Source organism: Echinops telfairi, unplaced genomic scaffold (assembly GCF_000313985.2).
Source record: "Echinops telfairi isolate 266 unplaced genomic scaffold, ASM31398v2 ScPeMD7_4;HRSCAF=17, whole genome shotgun sequence".
NCBI lineage: Eukaryota > Metazoa > Chordata > Mammalia > Afrosoricida > Tenrecidae > Echinops > Echinops telfairi.
In genome coordinates this window covers 49,407,195-49,433,181 of record NW_022103900.1, presented here as the reverse complement: position 1 = coordinate 49,433,181, position 25,987 = coordinate 49,407,195, and the positions used below count along the sequence as shown (strand labels likewise).

The 25,987-nt window shown below is 40.2% G+C and overlaps 1 protein-coding gene across 1 annotated transcript in view; it reads left to right on the top strand.

The window, feature by feature from the left end:
- The window catches only part of THSD7B (thrombospondin type 1 domain containing 7B), a 936,033-nt gene that overhangs the window by 879,034 nt on the left and 31,012 nt on the right, over window positions 1-25,987 (top strand). The window contains exons 17-19 of the mRNA XM_045298904.1: window positions 6,259-6,400; window positions 8,575-8,690; window positions 12,758-12,875. Coding sequence (XP_045154839.1) covers window positions 6,259-6,400; window positions 8,575-8,690; window positions 12,758-12,875 — 376 coding nt within the window. The remainder of the gene's footprint in view (window positions 1-6,258; window positions 6,401-8,574; window positions 8,691-12,757; window positions 12,876-25,987) is intronic.

Below are 25,987 nucleotides of genomic sequence, written 5' to 3'. Positions count from 1 at the left end.
CTGTACTTTATGTAATTTCTGACATCACCCAAGAATTCCTGAGAGAATTAAAAAAAATTGTGAGGCCTGAGTAACAATTCTGCCAGCCCAGATATTTCTGCTTGCATGTTATCACATGTGTCAACCTGTGCAGATCAGGGTTTAATTTTGTTTAAAATAGCGTTGCATACCATTGCAGTGGCTTTTTCTGAAGTGGCTTTACCTAATTTTTCCAAACAAAAAAACTAAACCTTAGCGAATATGTATCCACTTTTCCTCTTGAAAGATATTGAGAAACAGCAGTAAATACACCTAATCGGCCATGTGAGGATAAGAGCCTCTCAGATTATCAGACAAATTCCGTAACAAAATCTCGCGTTCAGGTTCCGTATCTGATGGAGCTGACAGGGCCAGACTTTAGACGCATGCTCTTCTCAAAACAAGAAATTTGCCAAGGGACTTACATTCACAAGGACCTAAAAAATGCCAGGCTTATATTGAGTTGTATGTAAATGGGGGGAAAATCAAATTGTACTTCCTTGTTTGAAGTTACTTAAAACTTCATATTTAATATGCCTGTTATATTTCATGTATGCACATTAACAAATTATTTGTTCACTAGTTTATTAATGTAATGATAGATTCTTTTATACTTGGAAAATCCCTCCTACATTTTATAGGAAAAGCATGAAAAGTAGGTAAAAGATTAATTTTCATACAGACTTATGGAAAGCACTTACATTTAGGCTGTAAGGCCAGAATCCAGGATGGACCATTTGTCTCCTAATGGAAGCTTACCAAAATTCAATCTTAGGGCCCACCAGGAATATGATCATTCTACAGAACAAAGATTTATTACCAGACACAGATTTATATACCAGACACAGCCCGAAAGTCTGAATGTGCAAGAAAATTACAAGATGGACTCACTTTGAATAGGCCACAGGAAGGAATTCACACACACCAATACATGTGCAATTGCAGTGGAAATACATGTAAGATGAGGGCGATTCCATTTATTATGGGTCAGAGAAAGCTAGGGGAGGCTCATTGAAGGAACATCTCATTTCATTTGGAGAAATGAATACCAATTTTCCGATCAGGCAAATGGGTTAAGGCCTTGCTCCTAGAAAGTGTAAAGGCATGACGGCACCTGGTCACGATGAAGGATTGAAGGTAAAGTTAAGGGTTGGTTTTCAAAGGCGATCAATTAGAAAACCCAGCCAAATAAGAGGCTTACGTACCAGAGACTAACTAGCTTTTATTGGATAGTTCTTTCCTTCCTAGCAAATAAACATTAGCTGTGTCACCATGATATTTGTAATGAAACTGATCTAAAATTGACTTGGGTTTAGTTGTCCATACAGCACTGTCTCGTTTCTTTATTTAGGACGTTCATAATGTGGCTTGACATAAGTGCCTAGGGAACAGGAGACCCAAGCTTGTATGTGAGGAGTCTTGATCAAATGAATTAATTATGCACATAAAAGTCTCCTTTGGCTTTTTTTTTTTTTAATCCCATCTCCCATTATCTGCCTTATGGTCATTCCATCATTTTCTGAACTCTGTTTAAATAGTTAGTAGAAAGAAAGAAAGAGAAACACTAACCCATTGACTACTTGTTTGCAGTGCTAGAATCATTTTTATACCTTGGAGCAAGAAAACATTGTCTAAGATTAATTGGACTACTGTTATGGATTTCAGTCATCTATTATGCTACCGTCTTCCTTGCCTACAGGCCAAAAGTGACAGTACTGGCTGTCAATACTGGTAGTCGTCCCAGGTTATGAATGAGACCCACAGCTAGCTGAGTCTTCAAGACTTTGCCAGGGCTTCAATCTGGCTCAGTTATTGTCCAGGAAGTGTCACTGAAAGAGATTTAAAAATGAAAGTGACACTGAACTGCAAAGATAACCTTGCAAGAAACTTAATTTCTGTCCGACAGAAGAGGGCACTGCATCGCATATCGATTGCAGAGCAACCAGATCCCTTGGTTTTCAGAGGAGCAAGGGCACGGCCCTGTTCAAAGATGGCCGCCGACTGGACCGTTTTCAATATGTGTTACTCTCTTACCATCCTGACCACCATCCAGGATCACACATCAGTCTCCTAGGAGGGCAGATTATAACACTTCTGAGTCTCCCATTCCAGGGTTTCCTCTTGTTTTCCTCACACTGCCATTGTTCCAAATCTGCCAAACTGTAATCCCTGGTCTAGTCCTGTTTCATGGCGTTGACTATGACAGAACTGTTTTAAAGGACAAGTAGCAGTTGTCTGTAAAGGCAACATAACCTAGGGAGTGCTGAACTTCAGTGACTATCAGAGCCAGTTTGGTATGAGCAGTGGGCTAAGCGCAAGGGAATTTAAAACCAAATCCAGCACCTTTAGAGTCAAGTAATAAAAACCACCAGTTGCCTTTAAGTTGATTATGACTCAAAAGGCCCATGTGGGTCAGTGTAGAATACCACAGGATTTCTAATGATGGAGTTTTTCAGTCCAGCCTGAACCTGAAGTGCCCCAAAGAAATGCCTGGACTGAAACCTTCAAACGTACAATTAATACTCAGTGTGTTAATCAAGTGCCCCACCCAGGAGCTACTAGAGACAAACAAACTGATATCTGATAGAGAAAAAAACATTCAATCTCATCAAATTTTTCCACCTGTGTTTAGATGAGAAACTAAAGCTCAAAATGACATGATAATTCCACCTGTCTGTGTGAGGGGGGTGCAGTGGGGAGTTCGCTCTTGTTTTATTTGGTGACCTGGTCAAAGAAGGCTCACGGTTCATGCACACATTCATTTGGTCATATTTATTGCTATTTCATAAGATAGAAATACACAGAGAACAAACCTGGAGTATCTACCAAGATGCCTTCCTTTTCATTTATTGATAAATATTTTAAGCCCGTATTCCTCCTTGTGAGCACAATCAAATCCATTGTGGGAATTATAATGAGTTATTGGTAAGCATTTAGTATGAGATTCATTTGCAGATCATTAAGAATCATTGCCTGGTTTTAGTGCCTCCTTGATTATTTAGGGACAATTCAATACAATTTAAATATAAAGTTACCTTACAAGTCTTGACAGGTTGTTTATCCAAGTCACATGGATAGTAAATGTATTTGAACTGGCTACAAACTTCAAATTAGGGAAGAAAAGTGGCCCTTGCTTCTGCCTATATCAGGGAAATCCCACAATATCCTTTCGCTCATCAACAGCCAAGATTCTATGTACAAGTTGTGTATCGCTGGAATTTCTGAAAAGGAAGATGGGATGTAAGAAATGAATAAAGCATTTAGAATATACTAGTGGCAATGTGGAAGACAGGATGAAGTAAAAGGGCTGAATGGGAAATTTCAAAGGGCAGCTCATGAAAACCAAGTATTATAAGGAAGTAAGCAAAGACCTGGAATCGGAAAGCCAAAGAGGAAGACCACAGTGTATCTCAAGCTGAAAGGACTGAAGGAAGCATAAAAGACTCATGTTGCAATATTGAAGGATTCTGTGGCAGAATATTAAATGATACCGGAAGCATAAAAAAAGATGGAAGGAATACACAATGTCACTGCTAAAAAGAGCTGGTTGACCGTTAACTATTGCAGGAGGTAGCATATGATCAAGAACCAATGATATTGAATGAAGTTCAAGCTACACTGAAGGCATTATCAGCAAGGCTCCAGGAATTGGTGACTACCAATCGAAATGTTTTATCAAGCTGATGAAACATGGAAGCACTTACTCTTCTATGCTAAGAAATTTGGAAGACAACTACCAGACTTGATTGTAAAAGATCCAAATTTATACCCAGTTCAAAAAAAAAAAAGGTGATCTAACAAAATGCAGATATTACGTAGCAATATTGTTAATATCACATGTAAGTAAAATTTTGCTAAAGGGAATTAAAAAATGGTTGTAGTAATATTTGGACAGGAAAGTGCCAGAAATTCAAGCTAAATTCAGAAGAGGACGTGGTATAAGGGATATCATTGCTGACATTGATCTCATTGCTGGATCTTGACCTTTATTGACTTTGCAAAGGCATTCTACTGCGTGACCAGTAACGAACTATGTAGAGCATTAAGAGGATGGAGAATTCCCAAAGGCTTCATTGTGCTCAGAGTCTGTACATAGAACAAGAGACAATCATTAGAACAGAGCAAGGGAATACTGCATGCTATAAAATCAGGAAAGATGTGCATTTTTCACTTGTCTCCTCTCACCATATGTATTCAATCTGTCTGTTGAGCAAATAATATGAAAAGCTGGACTATATGAAGAAAAATGAAGCCCGAGGAGTGGGAGAAGGTTTATTAACAACCTTTCATTTGTACATGAGGAAACTTTGCTTTCTGAAAGTGAGGAGAAATCAAAACACTTGCTGATGAAGATCAAAGACCACAATCTTGGAATCAGTAAGGATTCCAACTCAATATGAAGAAAATCAAAATCCTCACAACTGAATCAACTGACCAGCATCATGATAAACACAGAAAAGTGTGTCTATTCACTTTGCTTGAATGGACAATCAATGCTCATGGAAGCCACAGCCAAGAAATCAAATGATATTTGGCAGTGAACCAATTTGCTGCACAAAACCTCCATAGAGTATTAAGAGCAAGGATGCCACTTTAAGGACTGTAGTGCACCTGATCCAAGCTGTGGTAATTCCAGCCTGCCCATATGCATGTAAAAGCTGCGCAATGAATGAGGAAGACCAAAGAAGAATCTGGGCGTCTCAATTGCAGTATAATCAAAGAATACTGAAATGACCATTGGCTGTCCGAAGAACAAACAGATCTGGCCTGGAGGACACACAGCCAGCACGTGCTGTGAAAGTGGAGTTGGCAAGACTTCATCCACATCCTTGGGATGTTTTCTGAGGAGAGACCAGTCGCTGGAAAAGGACATCACACTTGATGAAGCAGAAAAGTAGTGAGAGAGGAAGACCCTCAAGGAGGTGAATTGCCACGGTTGCTACACCAGAGGCTCCCACATGATTGTGAGGGTGGTGAGGGACAGAGCAGTGTTTGGTTCTGCTGCGAGGGTCACTGCATCGGAACCGATCCATGACACCTGGAAACCCAACAACGTTGTGATTTAACCATCTTAATTCACAGGTGCTGTGCCTCTTTGGATTTCTGTCTGGGATTGGGTTTCATGATTCAATGGCATTTATTGAACAGCTGTGAGGAATACTAAGATTTTCAGTGAGTGATCTTGGTAGAATGAATCATGAGCCATCCTTATTTCAAAGAGTTTATGAAGAAAGGAAGTATGGATGTGATAAAAGAGAATGGCAGTGGAAGGAAAGATGGGGGCATATACGCACAGGTGTATATCCATATGTATGGTTGCATGTGTATATGTATATGTATATTTACATTCCTTGACAGATTCCTAAGCATGAGAGAAAGGTTCACCAAAAAAGGATGTGTGGCATTTGATATTGTTAAAATTAAGACTGTGGAAGAAGTCTTAGTATTCTGAAGAATTGAAAGGGCAGAGTTTAGCGTGCATCCTAGAGCGATCGTTGCAGAAGGCGGGGGGGATCATGGCCCACTGGGTAAAGGGATGTTGGATTAGATTTTACTGACAGGTTTACCTGGCTCAGAACATTGAGGGAGCTGAGGCTGTAAGGTGATATGTGGATCCACGAGTGTAGTGACATTTGGAGATTGCTTGTGTTCATATTAATGCACTTATTTTTCCAAAAGGGCAACGTGTAGAGGGACTCATCCCTGGGATTCAGAGGGCTTCTCAGATAAGAAGAAAGTTCTGGTATATTGGTTTTATATACCAGAACTTTCTTTATACACCAGACCATATTGGTTTTAGAATTCTCTCTCTCTACCTGCCTGTCCTGGGATTTTACAAAGAATGTTCTCATTGCAGTGTTCTATGTGGTTGTTTCTACTGTGCGAAGTTATCTGGAGGCGCAGAGGAAGTCGCCTTCATTTTTTTCATTCATGTAAACATTCACAGCACCTTGATCATTACAATGTGGCTATTTGAGATTACAGATTTAATTAGTGAGAGTAGTGTTCGTGTACCTCACTGTGCATGGGAGACAAGCACATGGGCTTCACCATACTACAGAATGAGAAAGAGTTTTCAGGTGGGAGGAAAACAAAGAAGTGAACTATATATTGGGTTTACAATGATTCACGGAACAGTTATATTTTCTAATAGTCTCTTACCTGTGGTTATTATATATGTGCCTTCTGATCACCTAACCACTAACTTTACTAACTTTTCTCATCCTGTGATGTTTGCAGTCATGTGACCCTCACACAATGCAGAGAAGAACCCGGCGTCTCCTGAGACCCGCTCTGAGTTCGAGGACCTGCCCTGAGGACTCGCAAGTGAGGCCCTGCCTTCTTAATGAGAACTGCTTCCAGTTCCGGTACAACCTCACAGGTACAGTGACCCTCCAGGACCTTGTCATTTTCTTTAGCAGAGAAGATGGCTGACACCAAAATAAATTGTATTCTTTCCTTTCTTAGAAGGCTAGAAGCCTGAATTTATGGCACTAACTTTAAGAGTAGGCTTGCTTGCTCTGTTGGCTCACAGTTTAGCCAGAGAACCTGTAAGCACCCATAAGCCCAACATTCTTTAAGTGTTTCCATGTATCTTGACATCAGTCTTCTGGATTTAGGAGGTTCCCAGCATAATGTGTCCCACCCTTAGCTCTACTTTTTGAATGGGGGGTAATAGGTCTTTCTCTCTCTGCTCACTTCTCTCCCTTGATCTCTTGTAAAAGGCAAGATTTGCAGGTTATGTGCCATAGAAATTCCCTTTATATGGCATCAGGGCTGTGACAAGATTAAAGTTGTTGTATCCCACTCTTAATCCATTTACAACCCACTGGGTTATCCCACCAAATCATATCACGAGGACCATTATGTAACTGCCAAATTACACCTTCCACAATTGCCAAACAGCGAACCTCTTGGCCTAGCCAAAGTGATGTAAATTTGGAGGTACACAGGTCAATCCATGACAGTAAGTAATAGTTTTTTCTCTGAATAGTTCAGTAATCATTTAACTCTTTCAATGCTTTTTAAATTATTTTAAGAAAGTCAAGTTTACAATGTACTTGCTCTATGGACTTCAGTAAGGATGAAGGCTGGGCCTGACTAGATGGAAACATTTTTCTAGACAGTGGAGATCACAACATCCTAGTTGTCACCGCTCAGATTCTTCTGAGCCTAATACAAAAAGACCTTAGTTACATGGATCCGCTACCTGCCAATCCCTGCCGTAGTAGATAAGCACAGATGCCACAATATGTAGAGCCATGTTGAGTCTCAGCATTCAATTTCAGACTGGTGGCCACAATTCCACCTACCTGTAGAAATCAAATAATAATTTTTTCTTAAAATAGAAAAATGCTCCCTACTGCCATACAGGCACTCCTGAGATTCTATGTAGAATGCCACATACTGAATTCTAGGGGCATTCTGATGACCACGGCTATTTGTCCTTTTCTTTAGATAAAGGAGTTTCAGATACTTGGTTTGAATGGTAATTTTCCAGAAATAAATGGAAAATTGCTTTACTGGAAATGTGTATCATGAGATATGAGTCTAAAATGGGTTTACTGTTCCTATTAAATTCATACATCACCTATCAAATATGAGAGACATTTTAAAGATGTTTTATTTCATAGATGATCAGGGGCCTTCCTTTGTACCCATAGCAATGATACAGCTATGTTTTTTATAAAGCAGCAGTTCGCAACCTGTGAGTCACGACCCCTTTGGGCATTGAATGACCCTTTCACAGGGGTCGCCCAATTCATAACGGTAGCAAAATTACAATTATAAAGTAGCAACGAAAATAATTTTATGGTTGGGGGGTCATCACAACATGAGGAGCTTTATTAAAGGTTCGTGGCATTAGGAAGGTTGAGAACCACTGTTTTAAAGAATCCAACCAACTAAATTACTGTAGGTTTTATTCTAACCAGCAGTTATTTATCTAGTTTCTAATGCTGCTAGCCTAATCCATAAGCCTTCTTTTGTGATAGAATTAGTTGGAAATTAAAAAAATGTTCTATAGCAGTTTATATAGTTCTGTGAGTCTTTTCCTTCCAGGTTATTTGTGGGGTGGGGGTTGGGGTGGGGGTGGGGACTTCACTGTACCCAATATACCAAATGCCTTAGATGTTTGGATTTATTCTTGGAACACATTTTCATGTTTACATCACAAACTCTCAATGTTTATGTATTGTTTTCTCTCTCAATTATTTCCCCAACGAACAGTTGCTTCCAAATTGTTTTTCTTTGTTATACCAATTACTGTCTTTCCTTTCCTGCCTCAGCCATCTCTGGTATGGCTTCTAGCAACATATTTGCTTTGGTTTGTTGGTTTGTTTTTACCTCCAGTCACTGACTTTTACTTATTTTTATCATAATTTTTAATTTTTGCGACAACACAATTGCATGATGCTCTTTCCAACCCACCTGGAAGCAGATTTAGGATTATGTACACATCGTACTTTTCCACGATGCACGTTTTCAAGGGTTTGTTGTATTTTGCTCACATGGTCATGGCTTTGAAACTCAGTGTGGGTGCTCCTGTGACCGCAGAGTGGAGCACATGCCGGCTGAGTGAAAATGCTACTTGTGGGCAAGGCGTCCGGACCCGCCTTCTGAGCTGTGTGCGCAGTGATGGCAGGCCAGTCAGCATGGACCACTGTGAGCAGGTACGTGTTCATATTTATATGTACTGCCCGATTCTTTGTTCCACCTAACGTTGTTTTTCTATTTGCATGAAATTTGCGATAGATCACAAAGACTGATATCTTTTTTATTTTAGCTAAGGGTTAACTAGAATAAAAGGGCTCTTACAGCACAGTAAATTTGAACTTAATGGAAGAAAGGTCACTTGGTGTTGAGGATATTGAGTTCATTAAAATGTTCTATTTTGGTTACTCTCAAGAACCTACCTAGTTGTAATCATCTGTAGCAAACTATTAGGAGCAAGGAACTTTAATATTCAGATACGCCTCTTGGTATTGGACAAGTGGATAATTTACATATATTATTAACTGTGTCCCTTGAATACATAATGAATACTGCCACTTGCTGTTAGAAAACTCTCCGAATTTCCGTGGCAAGTGAGGGTTAGGTAAATTGTTGGGTGACATCAAATCCGTTCTGACTGACAGGGACCCTGCAGACAATGGAGTAAAACATGCTCGGTCCTGGCCATCGGAGCCATCTTCATGACTGTCCCTATGTATGAACCCATGGTGGCAGCCACTGGGACAATCCCTCTTGCCCAGGGCTTTCCTCAGCAGCACAGTTGTATATATTTTTTCAATCTAAATGAAAGACATTCCCACTGAGATTCAAGTTCTGAATTTTCATAAGTCTATTTCCCCCTTTTCTCCTGGGGAAGCATGCTTCGACTTTGAGAAAGCACTTAATATGGGTATGTTTTCAAGAGGTAGGTTTATTCTTCCTAACATAGCAGTGAAAAGCACTGAGAGGACAAGTTTACCAATAATAAAGGTGGCCTCATGATAAACTGCGATAAACTTCATTAAAACATCTATTCTGACCAACTCTTGTTAAATATGCTTACAACATGCCCTGTCTACCAATGGTGCATCCATAACCCTGAACCCCCCTCTCTAGCAAGACAGTATGAAAGGGGATGCCTCATTTGGAGGGATTCTGAAATCAGGACATGCATGGCCAAATGTGGTCTATCAAGAGTCAGTGATTTATCATAGCATCTTATTGCTGCCCCCTAATAAGTGGTCTCTTTCTGGGTGTGGGGGTGAGGGGGTTCAGAAATCCACAACTCCAAGTAAGTGAAAATCTCAGGCTTGGGCTACCTTTTTCATCTTCTCTTTGAATACAAAAGAAGATCAAGTCTATTCTTTCATGGGAAATCAAAGTCCTGGGTTAGTGCAAATGGCTAATGTGTTTCCAGGATAACCAAAAGTTTGGAGGTTTGAATCCACCCAAAGGCATCTTGGCAATCTGCTTCCAAAACAAATCCGCTTTTGAAAATCTGGAGTCCAGTTCTACTCTGACACACATGGGGTCATCACCCGTCAGAATCAGCAATGCGGGGTGGTGTTGGGATAGGAAATCCATTTGTCTGTCTTCTAAATAACGTAAGCTCTAGTGCGCTGTCAGGTAAGCACTGGACTGCCAGTTTCAAGGTCATCAGGTCAAATCCACCAGCCTCTCAGAAGGAGAAATGTGAGGTTATCTGCTTCTGTAAAGATTTACCATCTCTGAAACCCTATAGGGTCTCTATGAGTCAGAAGCAATTTGATGACCATGGGCTTGGCTGGGGTGGTGCAGTAGATAAAAATTTTAGATGCTAATCTAAAGATTGACAGTTTAAACTCAGTGGGAGAGAGACGTAGTAGTCTGCTTCTTGGGATATTTACAGTCTGGAAAGCCCATAGGACAGTTCTACTTTGTTCTGTAAGGTTTCTATGAGTTTCAGTGGTCTTTGGCTTGGGGGAACAAGCATTTAAATAGTACCAGGGTAAATAGTTCCAAAAATGTTCATCTAACCAGATTATTCATAGGTTTTAAAAGGATCATGGATCTCACTGTGATCATGTACATTTTTCCCACTTGGTAAAAAAAATCATGATTTAATCCTTCATTTCAATGTTCACATGCAGTGGCTGGTTGGCTTCTAACTGAAAGGTCAGTAGTTTGAAACCACCAGCCTCTCCGTGGGAGAAAGAAAAAGCTTTCTATTCCTGTAAAGAGTTATAGCCTCGGAAGCCCCCGGGACAGTGTTGTCCTGTGTCATGGTCACTGTGAATCAGAATCGACACAACGGCAGTGAGGAGTGAATGACAGACATTGAGAACATGCAGCATGAGTTCAATGTCAAGATTTTCCGAAGGTCTTAAAGCAGAATTCCTTATCATTAGTTGTTGCTTGAGATGAATGTCTTATGGAATTGTTCTTTCACCCAGACTTTTCAGACAACATCAGAAAATGCATGCATTTTGTACATACCTCTCCTTTGATCAAAACCCTTACTGCACTTGGGTCTTTGCATATACACTGAAGATGCCTTGCTGTTTTTGCTTTTAATCATATTTTATTCACTTCTTCAGTCTCGTTAGATTTCAGTTTTGAGTTCTCTAAATACGATCACCCTGCCCCAAAGTGCAAAGTACCCAAATTGAGTGCTGAAATAGCCTCTTGTTTCTCTGTTGGATGAGTAATTGGAAAGGTTTCTGAGTTACGTGGCTCCTATTTTTTTTAAAGATCCAAAATCAAAAAGGAATTACAAATCTATTCTAGAGTTTAAGATTTCATAAAATGAATAATGACAGACTACTTTTCATTCAGTATCTGGAAACGTTTTGCTGCTCTTCATCTGGCTTCCAGTTGCTCAGTCCTCACAAGTGTGTAGCCTTTCCCTTCTCTGTAGTCCATGTTCAGTCTGAAAGCTCTCCTGAAACCTGTTCACCTCGGTGAGCCCTGCTAGTATTTGAAACACCAATGACCTAGTTTCTAGTATCATAGCTATGTGGAGGCCACCCCCATGTAACCAACTAGCGTTGACATATTTGGGACATCTCATCAGGAGAGACCAATCCTAAGAAAAGGACATCATGTGGTAAAGTAGAAAGATAGTCAAAAGAGGAAGACTCTCAAGGAAATGGATTGACACCGTGCTTATAACCAGGGCTTAAATATGTCCATTGTGCTAACCGCTCAGGACGTAGCCATTTCTTTCTGCAGTGCATGGGCTGGGTTTGAGTCGGAACCCGCTCAGAGCTGCCTAGCAACAGTAGATTCTATTCCGATAAATAAGGGCAAAATGTCCCTACAATGACCATCAATTCATATACTAACTAACCCCTCTCCACCCCACCCTGGACACACACGCAGTTGTAGTCTAATTGATCCCTGCTTATATGACCCTGCAGGGGAGAGTAGCGCTGCCATTTTAGGGATCTCAAGGCTGCCATCTTTGGAAAAGCAGCCTGCCCCGTCTTTCTGCAAAGGCACCATGGTGGGTTATGACTGAAGCTTAGCAGCTGTGCGCTTCATCCCTGCACCACCAGGGTTCCTGATCACTCCGTATAAGAAAGAATTTCCCCTCAAATGTCGAGCAGTTATTACTTCAGCGTTAACAAGGGTCTTTCCCCACCAAAATAAAAAGGATCATTAGAAACGGTAGCCAGCATTGTTAAGGAGATTATGGGATAGAGGAAGTTACATGCCCTTAATTGGGGCTTGTTTATTTGTCCAAAAAATATTATGTCTTACAAAGGGGCTGCCTGTGACAGAGCCGATTGGGTTGGGACCTGTTCTTTAGCTAACGGTCAGCCCTATCCTGTATCCTGTATCCAGTTCGATGTCAGTGCTGATCCCCGTACTACGTGCTATGCGTGTGCGTGTATTGCTAAGCAGCTGAGTGTTCTGTGGGTTTTATTTCTCTTTGCCAACTTTATCTCTGTGGGAAGTTTCTGATCTTTTCTTCCAGGGTTTCTCAAAAGGTGGAATATAGACTAGTACAATCATATGCCATACTCGATTTTTACATATTTATTTCTTATTCCGTGCTCTTTCTGTCATCTTACTTTTTCTTTTTTTAAAAAAACTTAAGTATACAAACAGCTTTCTGCCCATTTCATCAGACCTTTTGCATTACAAGCAGATGAATGTGTTGTTCTATTTTTCATTAGGTCCTAACAGGCTGGCCCTTAATAATATACCAATGCAACAGATAAGTATCTCGTCTAGTGAACTCACATTTGATTTCTCGTTGCAGCGTAACTTGGAGAAGCCCCTGAGGATGAGCGTGAACTGCCTGGTGGAATGTGTTGTCAACTGTCAGCTTTCGGAGTGGACAGCGTGGACAAGGTGTTCACAGACCTGTGGCAGTGGAGGTATTGTGTTTCCTATGTATTTACTTATTCTGAAAAGTTCAATCTTGAGTAGCTTTCAATATAACATAGCCTTCTAAATGGACACAAGAAATATTGGTAAGTTTAAAGTAACCTGAAATTTGCTCAAAGGTAAAGAAAGATAAAATATGGCCTCCTCGTTGTCTTTCAGGGCTGGGTAGAGATTGGGAGTCTAACCTGATGAGAGAAGACCCTGGACCTGTAGGGCAGTGCTTATTCAAAAGTCATCAGATTAAACTGTTCAAAGAATATTGCCTTTTGGAAGAAGTAAAACAAAAACTACTGTATCAGTTAAACTTCAGAATCGCACTGGCTATATATATAATAGACTGGGCAACAACACTTCGCCCATCTTAAGTCTTGCTAACTAGGAGGAGAAGTTTCTGCTTCAAAACCGTTGGTGAAAATTTACCAGTCTGACATCACCAAGTCTCTGGAAGTTAACGCGCCAGGTTGGAAAGGTTTTGATGGGTCAGGTTGGAAAGGATATTCGATCCATATTCCATTAGATAGAATCTAACCGCCTGTCCCTAGTGAGTTACTGGGTGGTAGGGCAGGAAATATAACCCCTGATGGTGATTTCTGAGCAGGGATGTTCCAATAGAGGAAACAAGTATGAGTCTTTGGCAAACAGACAGCAATCACTGCCAGGAGGCACTAGGTTCTCAATGAGCAAGATAGCAATGAGAGCAAAGAATGCAGAATTGATAGCTAGGCCAATGGAAACAAAGCAAGAATAGGGACTAAGTCTTGTGTCCATTGGAGGGGGAGCAGCAAGATCACAAAAGAAAAGTAGAGTTGTGGTTTGAAATAAGACTATAGCCTTTAACTCTGACTAAAATGTATTAGAGAGGCAGATGCAGACATTTGAAGAGGAACCTAGAGAGAAATCCTAGCTGGGAAGGAGAAATGAAATAGGACTTCACATTGGAGAACATGGAATCAGGGTGGAAAGATAACAGATCTGCATCTGATAAACACCAAAGCTATCTAGAAGCCTTTTCTATAAGTGCTGTTATTTGGACCACTGTCAACTGAGCATACTCATTTCTAAGTAGTTTGCCAAAGAATGTGCTGGGTCATTCATGATAGTCTGCCGTAGTCGGTCTGTCAAGGGAACTGAGGGAGTGACAGATTCTTCTGTCAACCGACCCAGAAGAGCCTGGAGAGGAGAGAGCTGAAGCCAGTAGCCAGCATATGCATTAGGCACATGTGACTAAAGGAAACGGTTAACTGTTTATGCAAAGGGCATACTATCCGATAGAAAACTGGGAATCGCAATATCTAGTAATAACAAGATTACATTCTCTGCCAAATTCAGAGCCTCAGAGCATCAAAGAACCCCAGGAAACTAAGTGGTAAGTCTTAGCAACAAGATGTTAGGTAAAACTATGTTGTTGTTAGGGGAGAGTCATCTTTGAGTCTTAGCGTCTTCATTTATAGGATGAAAGTGATATCCTTTACAGAGGCCTGCATTTTGATGTAAGGATTAAGTGAGAGGAAGCCTGTGAAATCAGCGAGCACAGAGACGAGACGGATACACAATGATGTTCAGTACATCTTCATTTCCACTCCCATCATTCCAGACAGGAGTACACAGAAGGGTTATTAGAGACCTCCCAGGATCTCTTAAAATTCACTTAATAATCTAAATAGCCCTCATCTCTCTTCAGTTCATCCTTATCCAAATCCATATACCATAGTCAGAGCCTCATTGATAACTTCAAAAATGCCATTCTGGTTAAGTGTTTATGTCTTGATTTAAGATCACTCAAACACATTTGTCCATTAACCAAATTCATAAGTGTCGATCATAGTTCTGTGCATGGAAGATGCCACAGTAAATGAAACAAAACAAAACAATATACTTCCCCTCTTCTCCGGAGTTCACAAGCTGGTTGAGGAACAACAGATAGCATGTAAAGGAATAAACCAGCAATATCACATTTTTTACGCGTCCACCAAAGACTCAGGCAAGTAAAAGGTGTTTCTTTATCCAGAGATGACCCACCTTGTTTACCCCACAGTCACAAGCGTGGCAGGCTTCTCCTGCGATGTGTCGCTCTCATAATAGTAAAGAGTCACATGAGAAAATGAAGGAAGGACCACAAGGACAAGTCCCATGATGGAGAAAAATATCAGGCTGCAATCAAAGATGTGGCTGAAACATGGCAGAGTGGAGCCTAAAGAACCCTCAGGAGGGGAGAGGGTGACAGGGATCGGGACAGACAGGCAGGTGTAAGCTCCTGCATGTCCTTGTGGTTTCAAACATAAGAACAATTGTGAGGATGGCACCGGACAAGGCAGTGTTTTCATTCTGTTGTGCATAGAGTTTGGAATTGATCCAATGGCACTTAACAACAACATAGATGAAAATAAAACGTGTATTTTTATCAGTCGGAGTAATTGTGTCTCATCTTCATCTTTAAAAATCAATTGATCTGTGTAAAGAGGAATAGGGCACATGGCCTTGAATTAATAACACACTTGAAACTGTGGTGAGCCAGCCTTTATAATTACATCATACCCCACCAACCCCTCACTCACTCCATGCCTATTTTACTGTTCCGGTACCATTTGAAGCATCACTCCAGTGGAAGGGGTTAACATTTGTTTTCAATGGCAGATAATTTTGTATTAAAACCATGCCTTAATTCCCACCCAGCACCACCTGAAAACAAAACAAACAAACAAAACCCCTAACAATCAGAAGCATAAGTATGTGGAGCAGATCAACAGGGCTTCTTAAAGTCTGGGGCTGGAAGGGATGCAAACTATCACTGGAGGATATCTGTGGCTTTTCTCCTCTAAGACAGCTTGCCAGCAGTTGCCCATTGTGTGAGTCACTTTCTTTTATTCAACTGCTCATGGCAATGAGGCAGAGACCCCAAGAGGTGAGGATAGGGCTGATGTAGTCACATTAAAGTAAGCAAGCCAGGTAGATGGGAGTCACACCAGCACCTGGGGCTCTTGTCTGACTTCTTTATCAAAGACAAAAGTTCACAACATCATATCTGTTTATGAATTCACTGGGTAGTTGAAAACCTGGTGAGCTAGATATCCTGAATGGTTCCCCACCAGCGAGACACTTTATCACCCAGCCTGCAGCACCACCTTGATCTGAGGGGACTTTTAGAAGGGAGCTCCGACTTTATTTTCCCGCATCTGGATTGTCTCTGTGGTGTACACCTGATGCTTGGCATATAGTTTCTAATTGTGTTAAAGGCTTCAAGGTCAGAGCAGTTTGAAGCCAATTTATTTCAGGTTAGAGAGAGACTAAGCTTCCACTAAGGGATCTTTTTAGACAGATTTCCAAGATCAAAGCTTGTTACAGAAGAGCTTAATATTTGGATTAGCCATGTTCTTTGCCTGCTGCATTTTCATCAGTTCAGTAAAACTCCCTAAATTTGGCATATCATGAATTATTCACAATTATTATTTAACCGATAAGAATGCTGTTAATCCAAAACATGATTTTTTATGCTTTATATTTTTAATTCAATGTGTATGAATTGACATTATTTTTATATACTATATAATACAGCTTGCCTACTGCAAATGCCAGATGGCATACTGTTTTTCCTGCTAACTCCCACCTGTAACTAAAAGAAAAAGAATTATATTAACTCCAAAGCATCACCACCTTGTGATTTGCAGTATTTTCACTTTCCAGTCTATTTATGTATTTTTGTTTATTTTTGTTCCAAGACTTCAAGGGCAAGCCAGTGTCTTAAATTTAGTATCTGCATAAGATTTGACCAGCATGACATCCCTCATCAGGAGCAGTGCATCAGTTGTAACAGTTCACACTTATTTGCTGTGTCAGGACACTGGTCCCTATAGCAAGAAAATAAAAAGCTATGTAATGGGTTTAAAAATATAAAAAGGAAAGCCTAAAAAATAAACAAGAAGATCAGAGTTTTAGAACAGAGTATTTCAATATTTAGTTGCAGGATCTTGAGCTAGTCATTCAGAGTTCACTTTCCCTATTAAAATCTGTAAATAATCGAAAAGTGCGAACTTTTAACAAGTCAGTTTATTTTTGAGAATATGCACAGAACACACCAATTCCATAAATTTTACAAACACAACTTAGTGGTATTTAGTATATTTTCTTAGTTACTCCTTCTCTGCTAACATAAACTCATTTCTCCTAAGGTTCCAGAATCATCTGGAAGTCAATCAGTCCTAAACTGGCCCTGTGCTCACGAAGAACAATCTTTATTAGCCAAATTAAACTGCTGTTGGGTTGCAAGAAGACTTCGGGGAATATGTTTTGTTTAAAGTTTAAAGATGGTCTAGAACGATACTTCTAGGCACTCACACTCAACAGTCTCCAAGGCTTCAGAAAGTATGGAATCCTTGAGAATTTGAAATTATGTTCTACAGTTCCCCCTTTTGAACGCAATTTATCTCTGGAACCATTGATAGCCGGCAGATGTTTTTCCTGGTCTCTTGGCAAAGGGTAGAGGATTGCAACATATTTCATTTTCTCCATTTCTGACTCTTCTTCCTCTGGTGTTAAGACTCCAGAAACCACCGAATGAACCGAGAGGTATAAAGAAGCACTAGGCAGAATATCTGACCAATTAATCGGTCTGTTCCATGAAATTGATAGGTAGGAAAATTAGGGATAAAGGGAGTTGTCTCTACTGAATGCCCAGCTAAATGAAATTTAACTAGCCATGCCACAATAAAGGGGTGGGAAAGAAACCAGGCACACACTAGACACCTATCCAAAACTGGGCACGCGCAGACCGAGGTCACCAAGGTGCAGATGAAGGTCACCTAGGCATGCGCACTAGAAACCAGCAACAGTCTGTCAGACGTGCTCCTAAGCTCAGGCACTAAGGCCAGACCAGCCTCCCACCCATGCTGGAGTAGGAGGGGACAAAGTGGAAACTGAGGGTGGGCCCTCTCTCCTTCAGTCTGGAGGTGGGATATTTCCCATGTGCATAGCTACAATGTGTGTGCCCTCTCAAAGCTCTCTCGCTCTCGCTCTCGCTCTAGCTCTCTCTCTCCTTTGTCAGCAGGCGCTCTTTTTGACTCCTCAGCCTCTTCTAAGGGCGATTGTCTACATGGCTTTTCGGGCTCCTCCGAAGCCGCCATTTTTTGGTCATGAACTCTCCCACGGTCCTCCTCCTCCATGCAGCCTTGCATGCTTTCCAGGGAGAGCATGCACTATCTGAGACTAGGACCCAAAAGCTCCCCTTTCCCGCATAAAGGTTATTTGAATTTATAAAAGTACTTCTGCCGCGTGAACTCTTTCAGCATTCAGAAGCAAGAACCAGGCAAAGCTATTCCAATAACCTAACAAAACTATGACCCTAACGTCTAAATCATGTAAGCAAATCTCACAGAGAGATTGGTTTTACATAAGCAAGCTCACCAGCTACATTGTTGGGTCATTCTCAATATATCTGTCACACAGTTTTTGCAAATGTAAAGTTTAAAGGTATAAAACGTACGGACAGTAAAAACAGGAATTGGCTGTTCCTGCTCCACCTTAATCAGTGAGCTTTTTCTATCATCGTGAATTGAAACTCAGTACTCCATAGGTAATAATCCCTATTCACTCTCCCTCCTGTCCCTTGTAACCAATAATAAACTTTGACATCCATAGATTTGCCTATATATATATATTATTGAGGGAATAAGGGATTAGTGGTTTAACTGATCTCTTCCCCAGATATATAAGGTCATATAATATTTGTCTTTTGTGATTAACTTATTGCAGTCAGGATCCTTTTTAATACTAATTGGTGAGGGATGTGACTAGAGATGCCAGGAGTATTTTAGTAATTCTTTACAACAGCACGATAATGAATAGGCAGAGTAGTACCTACGAGTGAGGCTAGAGCCATTTAAGTAATTGTCCAAGTTCCCACAGCTTTTTGGTCACGGGGGAAAGATTTGAACATGAGTTCAATATCTCGAAAGTCCTCATTTGTTTCACTCTGTTTCCTTGTGTCTGATATTTGGTAATCACAGCATTCAATTATTGAAGCATGAATTTACTTGTATCTTAATTTTTAATCATGCTTAAGAAAAGCAAAGGAGTGCTTGCTTCGGCAGGACATATACTAAAAAAAAAAGAAAAGCAAAGGAAATGGAGCTCAGATTGTAATGCAAAGAACAGTGACATATATTCATGTTTGAAGAATCTGTGTGGATTTTTGGCATCCTGAATGTACACTTATTTTGATAATCAATAATCCTGCATACTATCTAGTTCACCTAATAGGAATAGAGCTCTAAGAAGCCAATAATAAGGGTAAAGTGCATTTGACTCTTTTCTGTCTAGCCAGAGAATATTCAGGCAATCCAGGGTGGCCCAAGTCACTCTTTACCTTTTTATCTTGAGTTCCATGAGAGGCTCGTCATTGGCTATTTCTGCTATGTTTAGCACCATTACTTACCATGGCCCATCTAGTTTCATCAGCTTTTAATGGAACTGAAATACAATTATTTAGAATAGAAGGAGATGAACAGTTACAATGAATACACATATACTATCAGGCTGGAGCTTTGGAATTCAAACGAAGCTCATGGTGCGTTATCTCGCTCGGTCTCACCACAGTAATACTGCAGTCTATCCTGACCGCCACAATTGTGGCCCTGCTGCTGCCTTCTGACCTCCCTGATCTCTCTCCCAGAAACAGTGCTCTGAAAATCCTAGTCTATCTTGCCTCAAGTTAGATGTCACCATCATGAAGGGTGTCTGGGTAACAAAATCCAGCTTCAGAAAACCCAAGGATGCCTCTCAAGGAGAAAGCCATGCCACTGGGGGCTCTCAGAGCCAATCTTGCTGAACTACCTGCTCAGATTTGATTGACAAAGACTGCAAATTTGAATGAGGAGGCATTAGCCCATCTCCCACCTTTACACAGTGGCAGTCACATTTAGGCAATCTGTCTTTAAGTCCCAGATGATGACTGTGATTTTTTTCTACTTTGTCACCTTGAATTATGACCTTTGGTCCCAAATCTATATCCCCTAATGTGTTTTCTAATTGGCATTTATAATCAAACACCTTGTATGCAATAAAGAGGTGATAGTTTTGATGAGCAATCAAAAGTGCAGCTTCAACCACTTTTTGGTAGATGTCAAGCATCAAGAAGCATTAATTAAATCAAGCATTATTTCCATAATCTGATTTTTGCTGCCTTCAGAAAATTACTGACATATGTCCATAATCAAATACACTTAAATGAGAAAGGTATTAGTACAGTAATATTATTTCTACTAAAGAAATAAAAGTGTAGTGTATGAATTACAGATGCCAAAGCTTTTTCAAAATATAAACCCAACACAATGCTCAAACCTAAAGGGTCCACAGTGCCTAGTACCTAAGACATAGAGCAAATGAGAGATCAGAAAGATATGCTTTGGAATGAGATGATCCTTTGTTCTGAGCTTTCTGGTTATGTGATATTTCAAGAATCATTAACTTCTCTATTTTATTCATCATATATTAAGTGAAAATATGAATATCTGTTTGGAAGCAAAGCCTGAGATTCTTGTTGAAATGAATGTTATTTAGAGAATGGGGGATAATGTTCTCAGAGGAAGAGGAATCAAGAACACAGCATAAAGAAGAGGTAAGAGCTCAACAAGAATACAGAAGGCATCTATATTTCATAGCATAAAGTAGTAATTCAATTAATTATTTTTTATCCAGTAATAAGGAATACTTTTACAACAATGACAAAAGGTAGTATCCAACAGATGGCCTCACATACAAAAACATGTGAATTCAGTTAATTGATAGGGCAGGACTGGTTCTTAATAAGATCTTTTTTGTTATCCCTCTAATTCTTTTTTTAATTGTTTACCTATTTGCTAGTTTTTGTTACCATCTAATACTAGGTGGGAGTACCTGAAGGAAGGAATCCAAGCTACACTGAAGAAGTTATCAAACAACAAGGCTCCAGGAATTGATGGGATACCAATTTAAATGTTTCCAGAAGGTGATGGAACACTGGAAGCACTTGCTAATCTATGCCAAGAAATTTGGAAGACAGTTTCCTGGAAGAGATCCATATTTATAACTATCCCAACAGAATATGAAAATCATTGAATAATGTCATTAACATCAAAATTAGTAAAGTTTTGTAAAATTCAACAACAATTGCAGCAGGACATTTACAGGGGGCTGCCAGAAATTCAAGTCAGATTCAGGAGAATACATGAAAGAAGAGACATCATTGCTAACATCAGATGGATCTTGACTCAAAGCAAGGAATACAAGAAAAACGTTTTCTTATGTTTTATTGACCATGCAAAGACATTCCATTGTGCGGAGCATAACAAACTATGGATACCATGAGAAGAATGAGAATTCCAGAACACTTCATTGTGGTCATGCAGAACTTGTACATGGATCAAGAGGCAGTCGTTCCAAAGGAACGAGGGAAGATGCATGGTTTAAAATCAGGAAAGGTGTGTGTCAGGGTTGTATCCTCTCACCATCCTTATTCAATCTGTATACTGAGCAAATCACTAGAGAAATTGGTTTAAGTGAAAAAGCATGTGGCATCAGGATTGGAGGAAGGTGTATTAGCAGCCTTTGATATGTAGACAGCATGCTCTTTTTCTTACTTGGATCCACAACCAATTCTCATAGAAGCATCAGCCAAGAAATCAAATGACATATTGCATTATGGAAATCTGCTGCTCACGATCAATTTAACATTTTAGAATGCAAGGATGTCACTTTGAGGACTAAGGTGTACCTGACCTGAGCTATGGTATTTTCCGTCACTCCATATTCATGTGCAAGTTGGATAATGTATAAGGAAGGCCAAAAAAGAACTGGTTCATTCGAAGTATGGTGCTGGTGAAAAATATTGGAAGTACCTTGGGCTGCCCAAAGTATAAGCAGATTTGTCCTGGAAGAAGTACAGCCAGAATAATGCTTGAAAGTGAGAATGGCAAGATTTCTCACATGCTTTGGACATGTTATCAGGAGAGATGAATCCACGGAAAAAAGACATCATTTCTGGTAAAATAGAAGGGCATGAACAGAGGAACACCCTTGACAAGATAGATTAATGCAGTAGCTGCAACAATGGATTCAAGCATAACAATTATCACGAGGGGGCTGGGGACTAGGCAGTGCTTCATTTTGCTGTATATAGGGCCACTGCCAGTCCGCACAGACCCGAAGGCACTTAACAACACCTAAGTGGTTAAAGCAGTTAATGCTATCAGTTGCCAACTGAAGGTTTGAAAGTTTAAGTCCACTCAGATGCTTTGGAAGAAAAGTATGATTCTGTACTTTTAAAAACTCAGTTTTCGAAAACCCCGAGGAGCACCCTAGTCTGACACTCATATCTGACACACCAGGAGTAAGGGTGCATACTAATAGCATGTGGTTGTTAGGTACTGTTGAGTTGATGTGTTAACTCAGAGCAAGCCCACAGAATAGATTGTCATAGGCTGTCATCTTGATGGGAGCAGTTCCTTAGTGGAGCACTTCTTTTCCCAATGGAACCAGTAGGTGGGTTTTAAAGTTTAGCAGCTAACCACCTACAGATTATGTGGCCATGGTTTTTTTTAAAAACTAAGGCAAACTTGGTGTCCTTGAGTTAGTTCTTACTCAAAGGTATCAAAAGTTTAAGGAAAAAACTCCATAGTGGAAAGTACTTAAAAGTGGAAATGTTTTATTCAATAACATTTTTTGGTGTTTGTGCACCAAGGAAAAGTGCCATTGACTAAACACCTTGTTCTTCTGTGTGCTATTCAGAATGCAGCTCCTCTTCTGATGCTGGATGACCATTCCCTATCACAGTTGGGCATATGCCTTGAAAACTCAACTCATATTCAAAATAAACGTCGCCCAGATTGAAAGTAAACCAGTAATAATACTATTCATATAATATGCTATAGAGCTCAAGGTCATTTCATGTACTATAGTTATCATATTTATATGCATGGAATGCATTGGAGTTTATAGATATTGTCAACATGGATATGCCATGATCCTCAGAGGTGTGTACTCATTCTCTAATTTATGATCTCGTGAAAGAAGCTAATCCTTAGTCTGGGTAGACTAGAGAAACAAATCCATAGACACTCACATGTGTCTAAAAAGAGCTTTATACACAAGAGCAGTGGAATATTGAGAAACACCCCAGCCCAGTCCATAAGTCCAATATTAGCCCATATGTCCAATCCAATCTCTAAATTCCTCTTCAGACTCACGAAACACATGCCACAATGTGAAATACAGGAAGATCACAGGCCAGTGGGTAGGAAGTCTTGTGGATCCAGTGGCATTGTAGGCATCTCACTGCTGGCAGGGGTCTCCACGTGGCTTCTCTGGCTCCAGAGGTCTGGCTCCATCAACTTCTCTCCATGTGTCTTCTCCACAGCGATGTCTCGCAAGGAGTAAGCATGTGTCCTGCCTCCAATGAGATGTTTATCTCCTTAGTTCTTCCAAATGAGGTCATCAAGCTGCGATCTGATAGACAGGCTAAACTCCACCCCTTCAAATTGACCCCAGATTACGTAGCTACCACAGTTTCCTTGAGGGTTTGGCCTGCATCATGCTTTAACCACCAGCTCTTGGCATAGTAATCATCAGTCTGCCATATAACCAGTCAATTATGACTGATATGGACCCTATAGGACAACGTAGAGCTGCCCCTGTGTGTAAGGCTGTAAATTTTTACCAGAGTAGAAAGCCTCATCTTTCTCCTGAGGGGCAGTTGGTAGTTTCGAACCACTGATCTTGCAGTTAGCAGATCAAAGTGTAACTCATTATGCTACCAGGGTTCCTAGTTGAGTTCATCAATCTCTGCAATTACATGAATCAGGAGAAGACTGCACCCTGATACCTGACCCAGGAATTTGGGATTTACATTCCTTGTTTTGCATTTTCCCATGGATATATACTTAGTATTGAAGAGGTCATATCCCAATTGTCCAATATGAGTAAGAACCATAATTTTTAGCTGACTCAGTGACCATATGTTACAGCCACAGAAATATGTTTAAAGGATATCACTGTAAAGATTCTTGGTGGCTGGTTACTTTGATTTTAATGCCTCTTCAAAATAGCAAATAATTGCATTTCACTCCATTTTTGTTTGTGAGTATGAATTTTCCAGTTTTAATCCTATTTGAAACATTTTTATTGGATAAAACTTTCAAAGTGCCCTTTGTCAGTGGTGCATCAAACTGAAGTGTAGTGACTGCTGAACTCAGTGGAACTGTGGTCTGGTGCAATATGTTTTAAGCCTATTTGCAGATGTCACTACTGGCCTGTCTGGTTTGTATTTTGTTTTTAACCCAGTATGCTTCACTGTTTTTCTGTAGAGTCCTTACCGTGTACTCTGTTTTCTGTATTGTGAATAATCATTACTAATTAGAAACGAAGCCCAGTGCCACAGATGCTTATAGTGAGGCCCCAGGAATCTCAAGGAAGAAGAGAGAAGGCTTAAAAGGGAGAAGTGTTTGCCAACTTACCTTCCCATATTTTATGTCTTTGTTAAATTGGGAACACATTTTGTACATAGTACTGGTGGCATTATAAGTGTGAGTGTCGGACTGCCAACTATCAGCTGGCAGTTCAGATCCATCAGCCACTCCCTTGAGTTAAAGATGAGACTCTCTACTCCCATAAAAATGTACCACTTCAAAAGCCCTATGAGTTGTCAGAATAAACGCAATGGCAGTGGGTAAGTCCCAATCGCTTATAAACTGAAGAGTAAGTGAGTAGAAGAAAATGTCATTCTTTATCTCACTGGTAATGTTCATTCTGAATATTATCCTTATTGACCATTTGAGTTTAAATTCACAAGTGATACCGAGGCCCATTTCTTAAGCTTTTAGGAAAAGATATAAACGCCAACAAGAGGAGTTCAGGTAGAGTGCCTGTGGTAGTCACATAAGCTCCTATCAACTTCCAAAGGGGTAGAGGTCAGCCTGTCAATCAGGTTGCAGCTTGATGACCTCATTTGGAGGCACTATGGAGATAAATAGCTTGCTGAAGGTGGGACACACAGACACTCTCTGTTTTGTATTCCTGCTTGTCAGCTTGTCAAGCCACATGGAGCTAAGCTGATAGAGCCAGATTTCTGGAGCTGGAGAGCCACATGGAGATCCCTGCCAGCGCTGAGATGCTTCCACTGTCACTGAATCCACTAGACTTTCCACCCATTGGCCTGTGATCTTCCTGCATTCGGTGTCATTGCATGTGTTCCATGAGTCTGAAGAGGAATTTATAGATTGGTATCAGATATATGGGCTAATATCAGACTTATGGCCTTGATCTGGACTAGGCTGGGATGTTTTCTTAATATACAATTACCCTTTGCTATAAAATTCTCTCTTACACAAATATGAGTGTCCCTGGATTTGTTTCTCTAGTCAACCCAGACTAACGCAGTGCCCAAGGAAATCCTTCCACTCTCAGTCTGTAAATGTGAGACTAAGAGTGGCAGCAGAACGTCTTTCTATTCTGGAAACAGAAGGCTTGGGTTTTGTTGGAACAGATGGATAATTATGGATTGCATAATTGGCTATGTTTCATGTAGTAAACCCAGTACAGTAAGGAGGGAACAAAGAGTGTTCTTTGGCCATCTAGTGCTGTGATAAAAGAATAACACAAATGGGCAGTTTAGCACAGAGATCTTTATTCTCAAACAGCTTAAGAGCATAAAAGTCTGAATTCAGGATACCAGCTCTGAGGAAGACTTGGTCTCTGTTAGCTATGAGGAAATAAATGTCCTAGTTCCTGGGTTTTTTGACAATCTTTAGATATTGTGGCATCTATTTTCCCCCATCGCTGCCAGCTCTGTTGCTTGTTTCTTCTCTTTGAATTGATACACTATACTATACATACCCCACACTAATGTTGAGTCCTTAACATAACAAAGAAAACCTTAAATGGGATTTTAACACGTATAGGGGTCAGGATTTTTAAAACTTTTTTTTTTCCTTGGGTAGGAATGGTGGACAGGAGGAGGGAAGGGGGCACACAATTCAAATCCTAGGAATTCTAATTATAGGCTGGCTTCTGGATCTAGGAATAAATATGAAAAAAAAAGTTTGTTAAACCAAATAGATATTTAATAATATCACAAAGC